At 42.5% G+C, this 18,369-nt stretch overlaps 2 protein-coding genes across 6 annotated transcripts in view; one reads left to right on the top strand and one right to left on the bottom strand.

The window, feature by feature from the left end:
* The window catches only part of LOC106569070 (centromere protein L), a 17,526-nt gene extending 10,968 nt beyond the window's left edge, over positions 1-6,558 (top strand). Inside the window, exons 2-5 of the mRNA XM_014140028.3 lie at positions 4,505-4,673; positions 4,831-5,082; positions 5,184-5,735; positions 5,940-6,558. Coding sequence (XP_013995503.1) covers positions 4,505-4,673; positions 4,831-5,082; positions 5,184-5,735; positions 5,940-6,014 — 1,048 coding nt within the window. The 3' untranslated portion in view covers positions 6,015-6,558. The remainder of the gene's footprint in view (positions 1-4,504; positions 4,674-4,830; positions 5,083-5,183; positions 5,736-5,939) is intronic.
* LOC106569069 (kelch-like protein 20) lies at positions 6,521-17,142 on the bottom strand. Of its 5 annotated transcripts, none has more exons than XM_014140026.3 (12): positions 16,966-17,104; positions 14,361-14,423; positions 12,102-12,251; positions 11,245-11,818; positions 10,555-10,713; positions 10,150-10,360; positions 9,765-9,948; positions 9,376-9,519; positions 9,046-9,179; positions 8,485-8,693; positions 8,201-8,307; positions 6,521-8,106 (listed from the first exon to the last, which is right to left on the bottom strand). In XM_014140026.3, exons 3-12 carry the CDS (start codon positions 12,140-12,142, stop codon positions 8,022-8,024), a joined length of 1,848 nt encoding a protein of 615 aa, XP_013995501.1. In that variant the 5' UTR covers positions 12,143-12,251; positions 14,361-14,423; positions 16,966-17,104; the 3' UTR covers positions 6,521-8,021. The 5 variants fall into 5 exon arrangements, with proteins under 5 accessions (XP_013995501.1, XP_013995500.1, XP_013995502.1 ...); XM_014140025.3 differs by having other exon boundaries at positions 16,955-17,093; XM_014140027.3 differs by lacking the exon at positions 12,102-12,251 and having other exon boundaries at positions 16,955-17,142.
* Between the last annotated feature and the right edge of the window lie 1,227 nt (positions 17,143-18,369).

Below are 18,369 nucleotides of genomic sequence, written 5' to 3'. Positions count from 1 at the left end.
CCGGGTCTATTTCGGCCAGTTCCGAGATAAAGAAAAACACCTGAACTTCCAATGTAGCAATTGCCTGCTAGCCGAAGGCTATAGAGAAGAAGTTGCTACTTTGAATAAACAAATCGCTTATTTGCACCAGCTATTGGGGAAGCCACGTCCTCCTACCTTCTCGTTCTCCACTCCATTGGCAGCAAACAACACCAAGCTGAGGGGAGTCTTGCCATCGGGCAGACTACTGTCATTGCAGCAAGGGGATGCTGGTTCTTCTCCAGAGGCTACAGCTAGTGGCTCCTTTGTGGACCAAGCGGTACGGCGTGGGACTCAATGCCAGCGAGGACCTCTGTCTCAACCCTCTACAGCGACGGAAGCAATGAGTGTTCTCCAGACGTCAAACAGCTTTGCTGCTTTGGATCTTGACGTTCCAGTGCCTTCAGGTCCGCGGTCGTCTGATCCGGATGATTCTTCTTCTGCCTGCGCTGTGTTTGCACCTGGAGCTCTAGTCTCTGTGATCTGTGGTGTCCGAGTTGGAAAAATCAAGAATAAAAATGGAGCTGTACAAAAGGCTTCGGAAGAAAATAATAATGGTAAACGGCTAGCTACCGTTTTAATCGGGAGCTCAATGGTAAAGCAAGTGTCAATCCAAGATACACGCACACTTAGTTTTCCAGGTGCTAAAGTCACTGATTTAATAAGGAATTTTACCAGTAGTCAAGAAGCAGATTCCTGACCTGACAACAGTTGTTGCACGTTGGGCTAAGGCTAGAGAAACTTCTTCTAGCTCTGACTGGCAGACTTTTAGGCAGCTGAGAAACCTGTGCGTCAGACTTGTTAGAAGAACAAAATCGGATTACTATGTGACTAGTTTTAAATGACTGTTATGGGAATCCAGACAAATTCTGGAAAGTAGTTAAAACATTAAAGAACAATATGTACTCCACACTCCCAAATCAGATAGGGTTGGATACTGGACTCATTACTGATAAGAACGCCATTGCTAATGTCTTCAACAATCACTTCATTTTAGCAGGCAATCTTTTTGAGAAAATATCGATCACAAATGAAGGAAGAAAAGGTATACATATGAAGGGATTATGCATGAAGTATGCTGATGGTCAGGGTTTCTCACTAAGCCTCTTCACAGAGGAGAAAGTTATTGATGCCTTGCTAGCCATAGACACTAAGAAAGCAACAGGGGCTGACAAACTTGACCAAGGGTTTCTGGCTAGAGCTGCACCACTTATCTCTGGTGCTCTTACTCATATTTGTAATCTCACATTAACCTCTGGGGTCATACCTAAGATTTGGAAAACTGCCTATGTGCTGCCTCTGTACAAAGGTGGGGATACTGGTGACCTTGATAATTATCGACCAATCTCTAAGCTGTCTTGTCTTGCAAAAATGTTAGTCATTGGTAAATGTACAGCTGTGCTCTTTCTTGTCTGACAACTGCATACTGAACAAATTTCAGTCCGGTTTTAGACCCAGGCACAGTACTATCACAGCCACCACACTGGTTGTAAATGATATTGTAAGAGCGTTGGATAAGAAGTTGAACTGTGTTGCTTTGTTTGTTGATCTGTCGAAGGCTTTCGATACAGTTGATCATTCTCTTCTGCTGAAGAGACTGACCTCATTGGGGTCGGCCTCAGATACATGTTTGTGGTTTCAGAATGATCTCTGTGATAGATCTCAGGCTATTATTGCAGATGGGGTAAAAATCTGATTTTGTCACTGTTCACAAAGGAGTCCCACAAGGTTAGATTTTAGGTCCTTTATTATTCATTATATACATAAATGATATCTGTAACTCAGTGAAAAAATGCAACTTTAATTTCTATGCTGATGACACAGTACTATATGCCACAGCCCCATCACTCCCCATCATTCCTGCAGTTTGACTTTGAAATGCTTCAAGATGCACTTGTAGATCTTAGGCTGGTGCTTAACTCAAGTAAAACTAAGTATATGGTGTTTTCACAATCCAAACGTATACAATTGGAAAATCTGAACATTGCTACCCATGATGGCTCTCTTTTGGAACGTGTTCCCACCTGTAAATACCTTGGAATTTGGTTAGATGATAATCTCTTTTAAAACTCACACACCCCTCTGTGGGTGAGAGAGGGTCTGGTTATCTATTGCCAAGCTGATCTGATCCATTCGGATCCTCATAGAACAGTCATGACATTGTGAACAGGCACAACTCCGATAGTTTTTTTTCTCAAAGTTGCCGGGATATCATGTGTCCTACTTATCAGTACACTCGTAACAACCTAAGCATTACTAAACTTCTATCAAATAAGCCATACATTTTGTTGACCAAATTCGACAGTCATTGACTTGCTTGGTGAGTGAAAAAAATTGAAACCGCCACCTGCTGAAGAAGACAATCTCACTTCACCTCTTCCTCTCTGCTGCCCAGCATTTTTATACATGACCCTAAGCATGATGGGATATTAACTGCTTAATTAACTCAGGAACCACACCTGTGGAAGCACCTGCTTTCAAATACACTTTTTATCCCTCATTTACTCAAGTGAATCCATTATTTTGGCAGTTATCTGTGTTTTCTTTAGTTATATTCTTACTACAGTGTTTCCCTCCACCTTTGAAAAGGAAATATGTTAGATTTCACTAGAAGTTATATAGTCAGAATAAGAACCAGGTGACTTTCTTTTCCTTTATCACCTAAAGCAGGGTTTCCCAAACTTGGTCCTGGGGCCCCCCTGGGTGCACGTTTTGGTTTTTGCCCAAGTACTACACAGCTGATTCAAATAATTAAAGCTTAATGATGAGTTGGTTATTTGAATCGGCTGTGTAGTGCTAGGGCAAAAACCTGAACGTGCACCCAGGGTGGGCCCCAAGACCGTTTTGGAAACAGTGACCTAAACCTGAAGAAGTTCATATCAAAACAATGAATGGCATTTACCCATGTAGTCCTAACGATTTCATAAGATGGAGATTTAACTTTGACTTAAACCATTGTTTTTTTTGTAGCTCATATCGAAACGGCAGATAATTTATTTGTCACCTGTCAACTTACTAAAACCTTTTGGGATGCATTTCGGTACTGGATCACATATAATGATCTATTCATACCCACTTTAACATTTAATAATATCATTCATTTTTTTATGGAGGACAGGAAAGCCGAACTGCCCCGTTTGTCTTTTTAGCAGGCCAATCATATGGTAAGCCTATTTTTGTTAGGATCTAGCCCGGTGTTAAGATGGGCCTACTATAGGAAAATATGGGATTCTCCTTCCTACTCCCCGCCCGTTCATGCTGTAGCTTATTTTACATTCAGCAAGCGTACATCTCTCCTCAAATAGGCTATTAGTAGGCTAAAGAAAATAAGCCACAATAAGTGTCCAACAAGCTTTTTTAGTCTGTCTTTTCATGGGACTTGACAAGATTTAAAAGGAATATTCGTGGCAGCGAAGAGGCCAGGTGCGTAATTGCGCACATAACAATGAAGACAGCAGGCTCGAGATGTAGCCTATAGCCAGTTAAGCATATGCATATTAGCCCATCATTCATAAGCTCAATGTTAGGCTTAATACTGCAGTGAGTATATCCAGTCAATTTACACAGCGAAAGAAAAAGTTTATCATATCATGAAATCATAGATGGGATCTATCTGATGTATGTCTGAGCTTCACTAAGTGTGCGTCCTACTAGACCCCGGGTACGCAGCAGTTAAATAAGATATCCTCATGGTCTGTTCAGTGGCGGTTCTAGACCATTTCAACTGGGGGGGGGGGGGGGCAAGCTGGGGCCAGTTGTACTGTTAGAGGGGCCAGTTACATTAGACGTTATTGTTGTCATATCGTTTTCTTCACTGCATTGCTGGCAAAAGACCTTGTTCCGCATTGCCAATGTCTAATAACGGATGTAAAAAAAGAACGATAACACATTTTTGCTATGTAAAAATGATTTCATACTCCACATTTAGGGGGGCCACAATGGGGTCCAAAATTGTTGTCACAGGGTAATTCCCCTGAAGAAGTGTGACTGCAGCCGACCCGATGAGGTAATCGGGTCGGTCTTCCATGGTAAATTCGTATGCCCAAATATGGTAGTAAATTGCACCAAAGATTTGAAGGCACGGATCAATAGCCAAGATACTCAGCTTCCGCAGACACCCTGCTTTTGCAGATAGGGGTTACCTTCTCATACCAGACTGAATTGAATTTTAAAAAATCTAACAGGGTCCCCAAGGGGACTTTACAATTAAGAGGTAAACAAGGTAAAGTTATATAAACAATTGGTTAAATCCAAATAAGCCCTTGAGCTTTATAATAATCTCTGTCATTTGATTCCTAAATAGACCATCCTGTGTTTTATTTTATTTAAATATACATTTTCTCAGTCTGTTTATTGAAATAATGGCTTTTTGAAAATGTTTGTCACAAACTACTACTTTTCACCTATTTTTATTAACTTTGTATGATGGTGTAAAATAATACAATGTTTCACTAACTATCCCAATGTGATAATCTGTTCTTTACAGCACTGAGGAGACCCCACGCAACAATGCCTTGGCACAACGAAGGAGCAAGAGTTACAGGCATTCAATGCGAAGCTGTGTTGAAGCAACTCATCTGACATACACATCAGGCCTTCTGACAGCTCTAAGAATACCAAGAAGTAGAAAGGCTCCAAAGTCACGTGATATCACAGTAAGTAGCTAAGGCCAATCAATGTGGTTGTATTCACAATTCTTCTCATACATCATTGTTGATGAGTCGTAGCCCAGCTTGACATATTCTCATCAGACATTATCATTTGAGTGTATAATATTTGGATCTGTCTGATGTATGTCTCTTTTCTGTCTAGAAACAGGTTGACCCAGACCAAGTAGCACTTCTGGTGAAGAAGGAATGGCAGCTGTCGTATGTCACACCTTTGTACCAGTTTAGACACACTCAGTTGAAATCCTACTCAAAGCAACTATCAGCTTTCATCGTATCAGAGAAGCAACAGGGCCTGGCGATTGAAGTTGGTCAGGAGTTGGGCTTCAAGGTCAATTTTTCTGTTGTCCTTGGGTTGGCAGAGACGGATAAAGATGCTGAGACAGTTTTCATACAGGTAAGGGTTTTTCCTCTAAATGTAGTTTGGAGTTCATACTTTATTCTTCTGTGGAATCCCTTGACTGTGGTGTTTATTGCCATCTGTTGTTCTCATCACAGATTCTCTCCAAACAAGCATTTGGTGCAAAAGATGATGCTCAGAAGGTTGTGTGGAGTGGCTGGCTGACCTGCGTCAATGGTGACTTGGATTATCTCCGATCACTACCCCTGGAATTTGTCAGTTTGCCTTTGTTCTGCACCAGAGGACCAGAATCGCTCACAGTGTTGGTCAAATCGTGGTTTGAAAAGACATTTGACTGTTGCTTCGGCCCTCTTGGTATCAACTCTACCAACCTCCAGTGGCTCGCATCCCTATGGACTGGGTGCCACCCCACCATCAACATCCAGTACCTGAAACTGGTCTGGACTCTCCCAACACTACCCCCTATGGACGTTACGTACACCGTCCACCCACAAGATGCCTGGGAGCTTTGGGACAGCATGCGGCAGGTTGACACTACAGAGGACAGCATCAGCATTGATGAGGTCACCGGGTTCATCAATGGGCTGCAGGCACACTTCTTCAGGCACTTCAGGATAGACTTGTCCGCTGGGTCACTGATGCAGATCTCCACGGCTTTGGGTTCTTCTCACCATAGTGGAAAAATCAAGGTAGATATGCACATATATGGAAAGGCCAACATATCTAGTCTAAACACAAGTGACTGGCTATTTGTAACATGTAACTTGCATTTCAAATGGGCTCAGCCACACACTTAAAAAGGTGAACAATTATAAGGTATGTTTAATTTGTGAATGACATGTGGTTCGAGATAAAGTACTATCCGTTATCTAACTATTCATTTTCCATCACAGATTGCAAGCCCTAATTACATCCCCACCATCCTGCAACTGCTGACAGAATGTGCTCTCCTGAAGATGCCCATCTAAGCAGACTGTCTTTGACATCACAAATTAATGTTTGTGTTTTGTAAAATACCTGTATACCCCAAATTACTGTCCATATGAAATTAAACCTGACTTTTTTTTTTTATATTCATGTATTGTATGAAAAAGGCAAATCCATACATTTCAAAATAGCTACGCTTTTGCTGATTGTGTACCTTGCCATTGTGCTGTGGTTTCAGTCACTAGATATTATTCACTACAAGCGCAATAGTGTAGAAGTAATGTGTTACAGCTTAAAATTGCAAATGTTGGTTCTGTCAGTGTGGGGTGATTAATCAGGTTTGATTCATGGTAAACCGCCAAGTAACTTGGGCAGTTCTGAAGGTATCATTGTTTCCGTCCAGATACAGTAATTGGCAAACTGTAAGAAAGCCTGGTGTCCCAGAGAACTAGCCTAGCGATTTCCTAAACGGTAGAGAGACGTAACAACCAAAAAGAATAGTCCCTGTAAATACATTTCCATCTTCAAAAACAATTGTTTGATGAGCTTATTAAAGTTTGAAATAAAGTGTTTTTATTAACAGCATGTATTTTGTCAGTACAGACAATTCCACGTCATCTAATAGGGGTAAAATGCCACATGCTTTATCAAGGCTTACAGCTCAAATAGAAATGTCAGACCTTCAGCAGAAATAAAGCACCCATACATTTGTCCTCAACGGTTCCATACTTTTGTGAGAGGCTGCGTTTACAGCGGCAGCCCAATTTTGATATTTTTCCCAGTTATTGGTATTTTTATCAGAGCTTTTCACAGCTGACCTGATTGGTTAAAAGACCAATTTGTGGAAAACAATTGGGCTGCCTGTGTAGCTGCAGCCACTGGTTAGCTCTTAAAGATATGTGATTAGTAGAAAAAATGATCAGAATTGGGCTGGCTGTGTGAACACAGCCAAAGGGACAATTTTTCAAAATATTTGGTGATCAGGCTAATAATTACTTGTGAACACTTGCATAATTTGACACATAACATATCTACAGGGGTTGAGTTTCAGCAAAACGCACAATCGTATATTTTGCTCAATAGCAGTGACAAAATGAGATTCATCAGGATTTACATAATAAAACAAATGTCTAAGCATATTACTGAATGTCCATCTGTTTTGCATGGTCACCAATGAAGAGGTGCATAATACATCAACCAGTTCATTATTCCTTACTGTGTCTTAGATGCAACTAATTCCTCAAGAAGAATCTATAATAGATTAAAGTGCAAGACTGTCAAATGTCCTATGTAAAAAGAAAAAATAATAAAGTTGCTCCAAAAAAAAAAAAACATCCACTGTCAGTCTTAAATGGGCAAGAATCTTGTATGAAACAGTTGTAATATTGTGTAAGTGCCACCGTACCAACAATTGACCCCAGTTGTGAACGTAGAACTCCAAGTTATGCTCAGTGTGTCAAACTAAAAACAGCAACAAAACTAAAAAATGATCACAGTGCATTTAATTTAGAGATTTAAACAACTGCCTAACAAGTTTATCCACTTTTCACAACGAGGATTAAGGGAAGCAGTGAGACCACATCCTGCACCTTCAGTTCTCTTTGAAGATTCTTCTTCATTCCCCATTTAATATTTCAATGGAAACTAAACGTTTGTATAGTATAACCGGTACCACAGCAAAAACTGAACTGTATCTTAAAGTGCGGCTGCAGTATTCCATTTCAGTAACTGAAAAAGAGGAAATTAAGGGTTTTCCCCCCCATGATGTCAAACAGTAGTTCATGTGATTGATCTATTCAGAGTTGGTTCCTCTTGGCCTTGGCCAGTCAAGTCATAATACAGGAAGTACAGAAGAGAGATGAACTGTAGGCTCCTAGATAAGCCTTCCAGACTTGACACAGGAACAGTAAAGCTTGTAGTCACAAGACATTTCCTTGGCTTGCCAATAACATGGCTGTGTTACAGTTAATATAGACTTCGTTCCTTGCATGATAAACAATGTTTCTTTCGGAGGCACATGCGACAGTGAGGCCTTTGACCTGGAGGTGCTACCATATGTGTGATTCACAGTGAGTCATTTTGATAACACCAACCCCTCCTCCAAGTCGCCTATAGTTCATTCCACCATAGAGCCTGGAGGGAGAGAAGGAAATTAATATCTTCACGTTCAACACAAGCCCTCTAGGGATAATATGTCTCAAGTAACCTGTGGCATGCGGTTACCTACCTCCATGTGTTAGCGTCAGGATCATAGACCTCTATTGTTTTAAGATACGTTGTCCCGTCAAAGCCACCCACAGCCATTAACTGGCCATTTACCACTGCTAGTCCAACCTGCAAGACAAACAATGCTCCAAACATCAACAGGTGTAAAGCAACAGATTCATTTTCTATCTAGTTAATCCCAACTTTTACTAAATGACCTGATTGAAAAGTCCAACACTCCGCCTCTTTATCCTAAAATAAAGCATCCAAACCAAACAGAAATCAATGTGAAAGATCCAGACTGACCCCACTACGTCTTGAAGTCATGGCTACAACAGGTGACCACTGGTTGGTCCTGGGGTTGTAGCGCTCGGCACTGCTCAGCTCGGTGGTGTCGTCCCGGCCTCCTACGGAGTAGATCATGTCCTGGTACACTGCACAGCCCAGGTGTTTTCTCCTGGTGCCCATAGGAGAGACGGTGTGCCAGCGGTTCTCCTGGGGGTTGTACCTCTCTACTGTGGTAAGATTAGAGCAGAGGCAGAGCAGACATGGAGTAAGAAAGGGGGTTAGAGCAGGGTCATATTCATTAGTGTACACTATAACAAAGCGTAGCAAGTTAGTGTTGCTAATTGGACAAGTTCAGATAGTCTCCCTGTTTCAGTCTGTTTTCATCCATTTGGTGCCTAATGAATACAACCCAGATCTCTAGGGAACTATAGGGACATTATGTGATTCTAGGATCTCTTTTCTTAGGATCTCTGAAGCTTCTACAGTGGATTATCTGTATAAATAAATAGTGTACACCCTGTTAGTGATGTGCTGACTAATGAAAGATATTGTACTGTTTTCTAAGTGCTTCATCTGTACCTGTATTGAGAGGGGACGTGCCGTCTGAACCTCCCACTGCATAGAGGAAGCCCCCTAGGACAGCCACGGCTACACCCAGGCGCCTGGTGCTCATCGAGGCCACCCGTGTCCATTTGTTCTCCTTGGGGTCATATCTGTAACAGATCATGCATAGTCACATTACTCAGTGGAGTCAGCTTTCTGTGATATTTCAGGAGGCATGTCAATTGTTTGTTATAATACTTTTAGTATTGCAAGATGAATTGTCTTTGCCTCAGCATGATAGAAAACAGTGATTTGTAGAAGACAAATACAGCAAATATAACCGTGAATATGTATTGTAAGTGTGACCTTTCAACAATGTTGAGGCAGGATACTCCATCTTGGCCCCCTACTGCATACAGATACCCTCCCAGGACAGCCACACCCACACTGGTCCTGCACGTGCTTGTGGGAGCTACATCACTACTCCACTGATTTGTCTTGGGGTCATACCTGTTGTGGAGAGTGAGTTCAGTACAGTACACTAAGATAAGGAAGTTAAACAATGGAAGGAAGACTAGCTTTTTGATAAGATCTAGTGCGTGTCCCAATAGTCCCTATATAGTGCACTACTTTGACCAGAGCCCTGTGGACCCTGGTCATAAGTAGTGCCATTTGGGACAAGGCCCTATAAATAAACATTAACGAGGTGGTGACTCGGTGGACATCGTTTTCAAAACGGGGAAGGAAGCGGTAACCTCTCCACACTGTTGAGATACGAGGACCCGTCATGGCCGCCAACAGCATAGAGAAGATCATCAAGGACGCTGACACCCACTCCACAGCGCCTCTTACTCATGGAAGCCACCATGCGCCACTCGTTGGTCTGTGGGTCGTATCGTTCTACACTGGAGATGGCATCCCCACTGCACCACCCGCCAACTGGGAATATGAAGAAATAAAAAAACTCAACTTGGTACAACTTTGTCTCTTCTAACCCTACCCTTTAGAATATTTGGGATATTCAATGACAACATGCTGGAAAAAGTACACGACTGTCATTTTGAAATACATTTGAAAGCATAAGTGATCTGACATGGGTACTAAGAGAATGCAGCGAGGTTCAAGAGTTAAGATACTAACCTGCAAACAGCACTTCTCCACACCGGATGGGCTTCCGAGGGCGTGTTCTTGGCCCTTGCATTAGAGGGCGCTCTTGGGGCAAGAGCAGGTAATTCTTTGCCTCGTCAACCAGGTCTCTGCACTCCTCATCACTTTTGATGAGAGGGTCTGATCCTACCGTTCCCACCAGGAATTTTGGGCTCAGAAGAGGAAGACGAACATGCTGGAGGACCTATAACCAGAAAACATATCCTAACTCAATGACTTACCAAGTGGAATAAGTTACAGACAAACACTTTCCATTTTAAACAGACTGTCCTTAGTGTTACATTTCTTTTGTGAATCAAAACTATATATATATATATCAAGTTTAATGCAACACCGCATACCATCTCATACGATTATTTATATAGCAGGTATTATCACCTGTGGCAGCTGTGGCCGGCGCTCCTGAATGCTGTACTTGACCCAGGCCATGACTGCGTTGAAAACCTGCTCCTCACTTCGCACATTCAGTTCGTCACTGGAGATTATATCTATCAGCTGGTTGGCTGGAAGCAGCATGAACTCCTCACTCTCCATCACCTGAGGGCAAAGCAAGCAAAATGACCTAAGTCACTCATCAGGTGAAACCTGTTAAAAGTCCACAAAAAGACAGGGGCTGTGCTCAAGAGAATGATGCATGGTAAGGCAGTCAGGTTAAACCGGCAGCAGAATCTAATTCCCATTTAAAGTTCCGTGGCAGTTATATCCTGAGGATACAAATAACATCGGGGTTTAACTTCATGGAAATTCTAAAACTGTATTTAAAGAAAACAAAAAGACAATGCAGAAAAGGTATTAACTTTATTGCTGGGATTCAATTTTAAGGATGTGGGGCTAAAATTACTCAGGGACACCTCTCTCTGGAGTTCACTAACTGGTAACCAGTGTGGATTTTCAAATGAATAGCTAGACTAAGTAACTAACAGGATCCTAAAAGCAAATAATGTCTCTGATAAGCAGAGAGGTAAGATGAGCAACATTATTTTTTCTAAATGACAAAGAAACACTTTTTAGATTGCGCCTCAGAGAGAGAGTGTAGAGACTCACATGTATGCAAGATAGAAACCTTACCTCTTGAAAGTTGTGCTGTGTAAACTTGTCAGCTATCCGCAGCAGCTCGCGGCAAGAGTGGGTGTCTGCAAATGCACGGATACCCAGGCAATTTGAGGGGTCCAACTGGCGCTTGAGGAACTCGCAGCAAGCCTCCTGAATCTCGGCCAGCTGTAACAGACAAGCGGCGGGCAGCAATGTCTGCACATTGCCTTCCTCAACGGTAACCTGCGAAGTGTAGGCAAAGTCAATGAGCAGCTCCATGGCCCGCTCATCAATGTCCCGGATCACAACCTCTGTCTGACGGCTCTCGGCCAGCTCGCCTGTGAACATGGCCCTGAAGTAAGGGCTGCAGGCCGAAAGGATCACTCTGTGAGCATAAATCTTTTTGGCGCCGACCACCAACACGACATCACACAGTTCTCTGTGCTTGCGTAGCAGATTGATGACCTCTAATGTCTGGCGAGGGTGCTTGTCAGACACGTAGGGCATGCGTGCTGGCTGGGGCACACCCTCTGGGAGCTTGTTGGGATCACCCAGTGTGCAGCGTGCGGTGATGTCCATTCCGGTGTTGTCTGGGCGTGCGCTGGTACCCCTGCAGAACAGACACATAAAGCCAGACAGAATAGGGATAAACATCCACAATTCACACTTTAACATTGATTTATCACAAAAAAACACAACAAAAATCCAATCAAAGTTAATAATTGGTAATGTCAACATTGGTATTGGTGGGAGCCAGAGTCAAAGTTGATGTAATAATTCCTTAAACTAAAAGACATCAGCTATGTCTGTCTGAACTATGGAAAGTTGAGGTCTAGATGTGAAAGAACCAAGTACCAAAATAGACATCTCCTTTCAACTAGGCTATGACTTACTGGTCGTCTAGGGTGCAATCCAAGGTCTCTTCAGCTAGCATCCAAGGTCTCTTCAGCTAGCATCCCCCTCGACCAAGCAATTTCCTCAGCAATCAGCTCTTCCAATTATAGCTCAATATGCAGTAGCAACAGTAGAGTGTCTCTGATCTCCTATACAATGTGAAGGGAGCATTGGCTACTACACAGAACAAGTGGGAACTGTCTTTCAAATCTAATTTCACAGGAGGTCCACGGTACATCAATACTTACCAGGCTAAATAAGAAACTATGATTGTTTTCCCCCCCACTTTTTTCATTCTTCCCCCAAAAAGTAGACTCAACGTGGATGAACTTGTCAAATCACAAAGACTAAAATTGGCCTTGAAACTTGTCAAACAGCATTTTGGGTACTGACACAAGTGATACTGGATATAGGCCTAGCACTCCCAGTTTCACCAACCCCAAGACACCTCACTGGACTGGGGTCATTTCCAGGTCATAGGTGGAGTAGACGTTCTCACCTATATATATATATATGAACTCAGCAAAAAAAGAAACGTCCTCTCACTGTCAACTGCATTTATTTTCAGCAAACTTAATGTGTAAATATTTGTATGAACATAACAAGATTCAACAACAGACAAACTGAACAAGTCCACCTACATGTGACTAACAAATGGAATAATGTGTCCCTGAACAAAGGGGGGGGTCAAAATCAAAAGTACCAGTCAATGCAGCTGGTGGCCATTACCAGATACTAAGTACTGCAGTGCACCTCTTCCTCCTCCTCCTCATGGATTGCACCAGATATGCAGTTCTTGCTGTGAGATGTTACCCCACTTTTCCAAGGCACCTTCAAGTTCTTGGACATTTCTAGCCCTCACCCTCCGATCCAACAGGTCCCAGACTTGCTCAATGGGATTGAGAACCGGGCTCTTCGCTGGCCATGGCAGAACACTGACATTCCTGTCTTGCAGGAAATCAGCCATACCACTCGTTCTGTGCGTGGCGGCATTGTCATGCTGGAGGGTCATGTCAGGATGAGCCTGCAGGAAGGGTACCACATGAGGGAGGAGGATGTCTTCCCTGTAATGCACAGCGTTGAGATTGCCTGCAATGACAACAAGCTCAGTCTGATGATGCTGTGACACACCGTCCCAGACCATGACGGGCCCTCCATCTCCAAATCGATCCCGCTCCAGAGTACAGGCCTCGGTGTAACGCTCATTCCTTTGACGATAAACGCGAATCCGTCCATCACCCCTGGTGAGACAAAACTGCGACTCGTCAGTGAAGAGCACTTCTTGCCAGTCCTGCCTGGTCCAGCGACGGTGGGTTTGTGCCCATAGGCGACACTGTTGCCGGTGATGTCTGGTGAGGAACTGCCTTACAACAGGCCTACAAGCCCTCAGTCCAGCCCCTCAGCCTATTGTGGACAGTCTGAGCACTGATGGAGGGATTGTGCGTTCCTGGCGTAAGTCGGGCAGTTGTTGACGCCATCCTGTACTTGTCCTGCAGGTGTGATGTTCGGATGTACCGATCCTGTGCAGGTGTTGTTACACGTGGTCTGCCATCCTGTCTCCCTGTAGCGCTGTCCATCCTGTCTCCCTGTAGCGCTGTCCATCCTGTCTCCCTGTAGCGCTGTCTTAGGCATCTCACAGTACGGACATTGCAATTTATTGCCCCATCTGCAGTCCTCATGCCTCCTTGCAGCATGCCTAAGGCACGTTCACACAGATGAGCAGGGACCCTGGGCCTCGTTAGTGTCCTAAGCTGTCATAACTGTTACCTTAATTGCCTACTGACTGTAAGCTGTTGGTGTCTTAATGACCGTTCCACAGGTGTATGTTCATTCATTGTTTATGGTTCATTGAACAAGCATGGGAAACAGTGTTTAAACCCTTTACAATGAAGATCTGTGAATTTATTTGGATTTTTACGAATTATCTTTGAAAGACAGGGTCCTGAAAAAGGGCTGTTTCTTTTTTGCTGAGTTTTGTAGAATCATTCTGAACTCAACACCCCTTCATTTCGATCATATTACATTACAACACATTTATACATGTTGATTTGACGATTTCCAACAAATCTAGCCTATATAAAAAATGAACTACTCTCAAATTTCTGTCACTTGCAATGAAGAATGATGAACTAAACAAGGACACAATTGTCATTGGATGTCAAAGGACAATTATTTTTTTGACAGATAAAATAAATTTTTTAAAAATCAAAAAAAAAATCAAGCAACACAACAAAAAACATCTGGAGGTCATCACATACCTGCGCATTGGCTTTCCATCCATGCACAGAAAACAAATTTTGGTCCCACAACTTTTTGCCAACCTTTGTGAATAGAAAAACAAGGGAGGGATAAGTTACAATTCATTGATAGGGAGGGATGTTAGCCCACACAAGTTGCTACCACTGCAACACACATAAAAATGGCTTGGTCCGGGACTCCTGGCAGATAGACGACCAGCTAGCAGGCTGATACTGTACTACCACTAGTTAATGTTGATGTAGCCAGCAGATTCGACCAGCTTGCTTATAGCTGCACTAGGGTCAGACAGCCTTCCTGTGTAGATTAAGAAAATGCAGAGCTATCTCAGCCTCCAGTATTTATGCTGCAGTAGTTTGTGTCGGGGGGCTAGGGTCAGTCTGTTATATCTGGAGTATTTATCCTGTCTTATCCGGTGTCCTGTGTGAATTTAAGTATGCTCTCTCCAATTCTCTCTTTCGGAAGATCTGAGCCCTAGGACCATGCCTCAGGACTATCTGGCCTGATGACTCCCTGCTGTCCCCAGTTCACCTGGTCGTGCAGCTGCTCCAGTTTCAACTGTTCTGCCTGTGGAGATGGAACCCTGACCTGTTCACCGGACGTGCTACCTTGTCCCAGACCTGCTGTTTTCAACTCTCTAGAGACAGCAGGAGCGGTAGAGATACTCTGAATAGCCAACTGACATTTACTCCTGAGGTGCTGACCTGTTGCACCCTCTACAACCACTGTGATTATTATTATTTGACCCTGCTGGTCATCTATGAACATTTGAACATCTTGGCCATGTTCTGTTATAATCTCCACCTGGCACAGCCAGAAGAGGACTGGCCACCCCTCACAGCCTGGTTCCTCTCTAGGTTTCTTCCTAGGCTCTGGCCTTTCTAGGGAGTTTTTCCCAGCCACCTTGCTTCTACACCTGCATTGCTTGCTGTTTGGGGTTTTAGGCTGGGTTTCTGTACAGCACTTTGTGACATCAGCTGACGTAAGAAGGACTTTATAAATACATTTCATTGATATGACTCAGAAAACCTACCTCAATTGAGGGATGAGAAATGCATTGTACTCCAAATTGTCCCAACTGTTACACAGAGAATACTGAACAACTGCAAAAAAACTAGTAGTAGTGCAATCTTCTCGGTGTAACAGTTGGGATAATGGGACAATTCGGAGTACAATGCATTTCTCATCCCTCGATTGAGGTACGTTTTCTGAACCATATCTTGCGCTGGCTCTGCTGTGTCTTAAATTTACACATGAAGGCTATCTGACCCTAATGCAGCTGTAGGCAAGTGGGTCAGATCTGCTGGCTACTTTTGATGCAGATGAGATTGAACTCTATCTAGCTAACTAAACAAGCTAGACAAAACCTCAAACTAAGCTAGGAAATTACTGATGCTTACTAGCTAGCTAATTAATATATTTATTTAGCAGTCTGCAATCCATTCTAAAGACTAGTAAAAAGATAACATTAGCTATAGAGATAGTGCCTACAAAAATATGCCATTACTAACTCCGCTATGGTTCGTTGGACAAAGCCTATGGGGAAAAGGTGTTTTTGTAGGGTTTTTGGATAAACGCCGAAAACAACGTCTGTGGTAAATACAGGCTTAGGAGGATCTCGTACATTTTGTTCTATGAGATTATCTTCATCAGCTAACGTCACTTTTTAATGAATTCTTAAGCATTTATGTAATAAAAAAAGCACATAAAAGCTTCATAACTCATAAAGCTATTGTTAACTGACGATTATCTCATAGCAAAATGTAAAAGATCTATGCCTGTTAACCTTAGGTTTTTGGATAAACGCTGAAAATAAGGTCTATTTTTTTCCCCATAGGGATGGCTGAACGAACCAGAGGTAACTAATTTCAGAGGTTTTAGGACTACAAACTATATTAATATCAATGATTTTAGCACTAAACCAAGAGACCAAAGCATGTCGTGTCCAATGGGAACAAGCAAGGAGGTGGGCAGAGCCAAGCAAGGAGGTGGGCAGAGCCAAGCAAGGAGGTGGGCAGAGCCAAGCAAGGAGGTGGGCAGAGCCAAGCAAGGAGGTGGGCAGAGCCAAGCACGCGCTAACGACATCATATTGGCGCGTTCTAAGTAACGTCTGCATATTTCCGTTAGGGAACGCCTACTCTGAAGTGCAAGTGTTCAATAACTCAATTCGCCTTTGCACTCCTAAACAGCTTGAATTGTTTAAACTTTTGCAAAGGGTGCAGTCTACAAAACTTTGTCCGTTCTGTTCATAACAGATTCTAGTTTTGGGAACAAACGGTATTGAGATCAAATGTTTAATTTATGAGAAGTCCATCTCATTCCAGTGGGCTTCCTCTCACTGCCATATTTGGTAAATAGTGGAAACGACAACCAGATGCTTCACATTTAAACATACAGTGAAATTTCTGTCTCGTTGTTCTGTGTCTATATCATAACGTTAGCATTTAGCAAGCTAGCTGGCTTGCCAACTTGGAAATATTCTAACGTTAGTTAGCAGCTTCCTAATAGCTAAGTTAGCTAGCTAACCACAAACATTTTAGGTAGAGAACTGCTATTGTTACTGGATCAAGAACATAGGTCTAAAACCACTACTTACCTTATACTTACATTCGAACGTCTAGCAAAGTGTCAGATAGCCAATATTTGAAATACTTTGCATGATCACAAGCTACGCTTTTGACATTCCATAAAATTCCAATCAACAGGAAATGTGCACTGGAGAGCAAGGTCCCCCTCAGAACGATTATAGGCTAGGGTTCCGATGTGCGCACTGCACAAGAAAGGATACATGTTTGTGGGAAAATTCTTTATCGTAAACGCACTGTTTTAGCATATACACTTCCCACACCATTGAAAATACAAAAAAAGGTAGTGATCTTTTCATTTTATTTTAGCGATTTATGTTTGCAGGAAATTATAAAAAAAAGTTACCATTGTATCCATGGAAACAATAAATATAATGTGTCTATAGACGTCGAAGGAGTACAAAAACATTTGGAAAATGCATCTTTCTGGCAATTAAGAGGCACCAGAGGATTTGTTTTGGGGAAAGGATGAGATGGGTAGAAATGCACTTTTCACTGCATGTACAGTTGAAGTCGGAAGTTTACATACACTTACTTAGGTTGGAGTCATTAAAACTTGTTTTTCAACCACTCCACAAATTTCTTGTTAACAAACTATAGTTTTGGCAAGTCGGTTAGAACATCTACTTTGTGCATGACACAAGTAATTTTTCCAACAATTGTTAACAGACAGATTATTTCACTTATAATTCCCTGTATCACAATTCCAGTTTGTCAGAAGTTTATATACACTAAGTTGACTGTGCCTTTAAACAGCTTGGAGAATTCCAGAAAATGATGTCATGGCTTTAGAAGCTTCTGATAGGCTAATAGACATCATTTGAGTCAATTGGAGGTGTACCTGTGGATGTATTTCAAGGCCTACCTTCAAACTCAGTTCCTCTTTGCTTGACATCATGGGAAAATCAAAAGAAATCAGCCAACACCTCAGAAAAAGAAATGTAGACCTCCACAAGTCTGGTTCATCCTTGGGAGCAATTTCCAAACGCCTGAAGGTACCACGTTCATCTGTGTAAACAATAGTACGCAAGTATAAAGACCATGGAACCACGCAGCTGTCATACCGCTCAGGAAGGAGACGTGTTCTGTCTCCTAGAGATGAATGTACTTTGGTGCGAAAAGTGCAAATCAATCCAAGAACAACAGCAAAGGACCTTGTGAAGATGCTGGAGGAAATAAGTACAAAAGTATCTATATCCACAGTAAAACGAGTCCTATGTCTACATAACCTGAAAGGCCGCTCAGCAAGGAAGAAACCACTGCTCCAAAACTGCCATAAAAAAGCCAGACTACGGTTTGAAACTGCACATGGGGACGAAGATCGTACTTTTTGGAGAAATGTCCTCTGGTCTGATGAAACAAATAGAACTGTTTGGCCATGATGACCATTGTTATGTTTGGAGGAAAAAGGGTGATGCTTGCAAGC

The sequence above is a fragment of the Salmo salar genome, chromosome 14 (assembly GCF_965601325.2).
Source record: "Salmo salar chromosome 14, fSalSal1, whole genome shotgun sequence".
Lineage (NCBI taxonomy): Eukaryota > Metazoa > Chordata > Actinopteri > Salmoniformes > Salmonidae > Salmo > Salmo salar.
This window is presented reverse-complemented; position numbering and strand designations above follow the sequence as displayed.

Excerpts from the sequence above, each read along its gene's own strand:
- LOC106569069 (XM_014140023.3), bottom strand. Across the intron at positions 9,949-10,149 it reads TGGAGAAGTGCTGTTTGCAG|TTGGCGGGTGGTGCAGTGGG; the intron begins GTTAGTATCTTA and ends TCATATTCCCAG. Across the intron at positions 8,694-9,045 it reads CACGTCCCCTCTCAATACAG|TAGAGAGGTACAACCCCCAG; the intron begins GTACAGATGAAG and ends ATCTTACCACAG.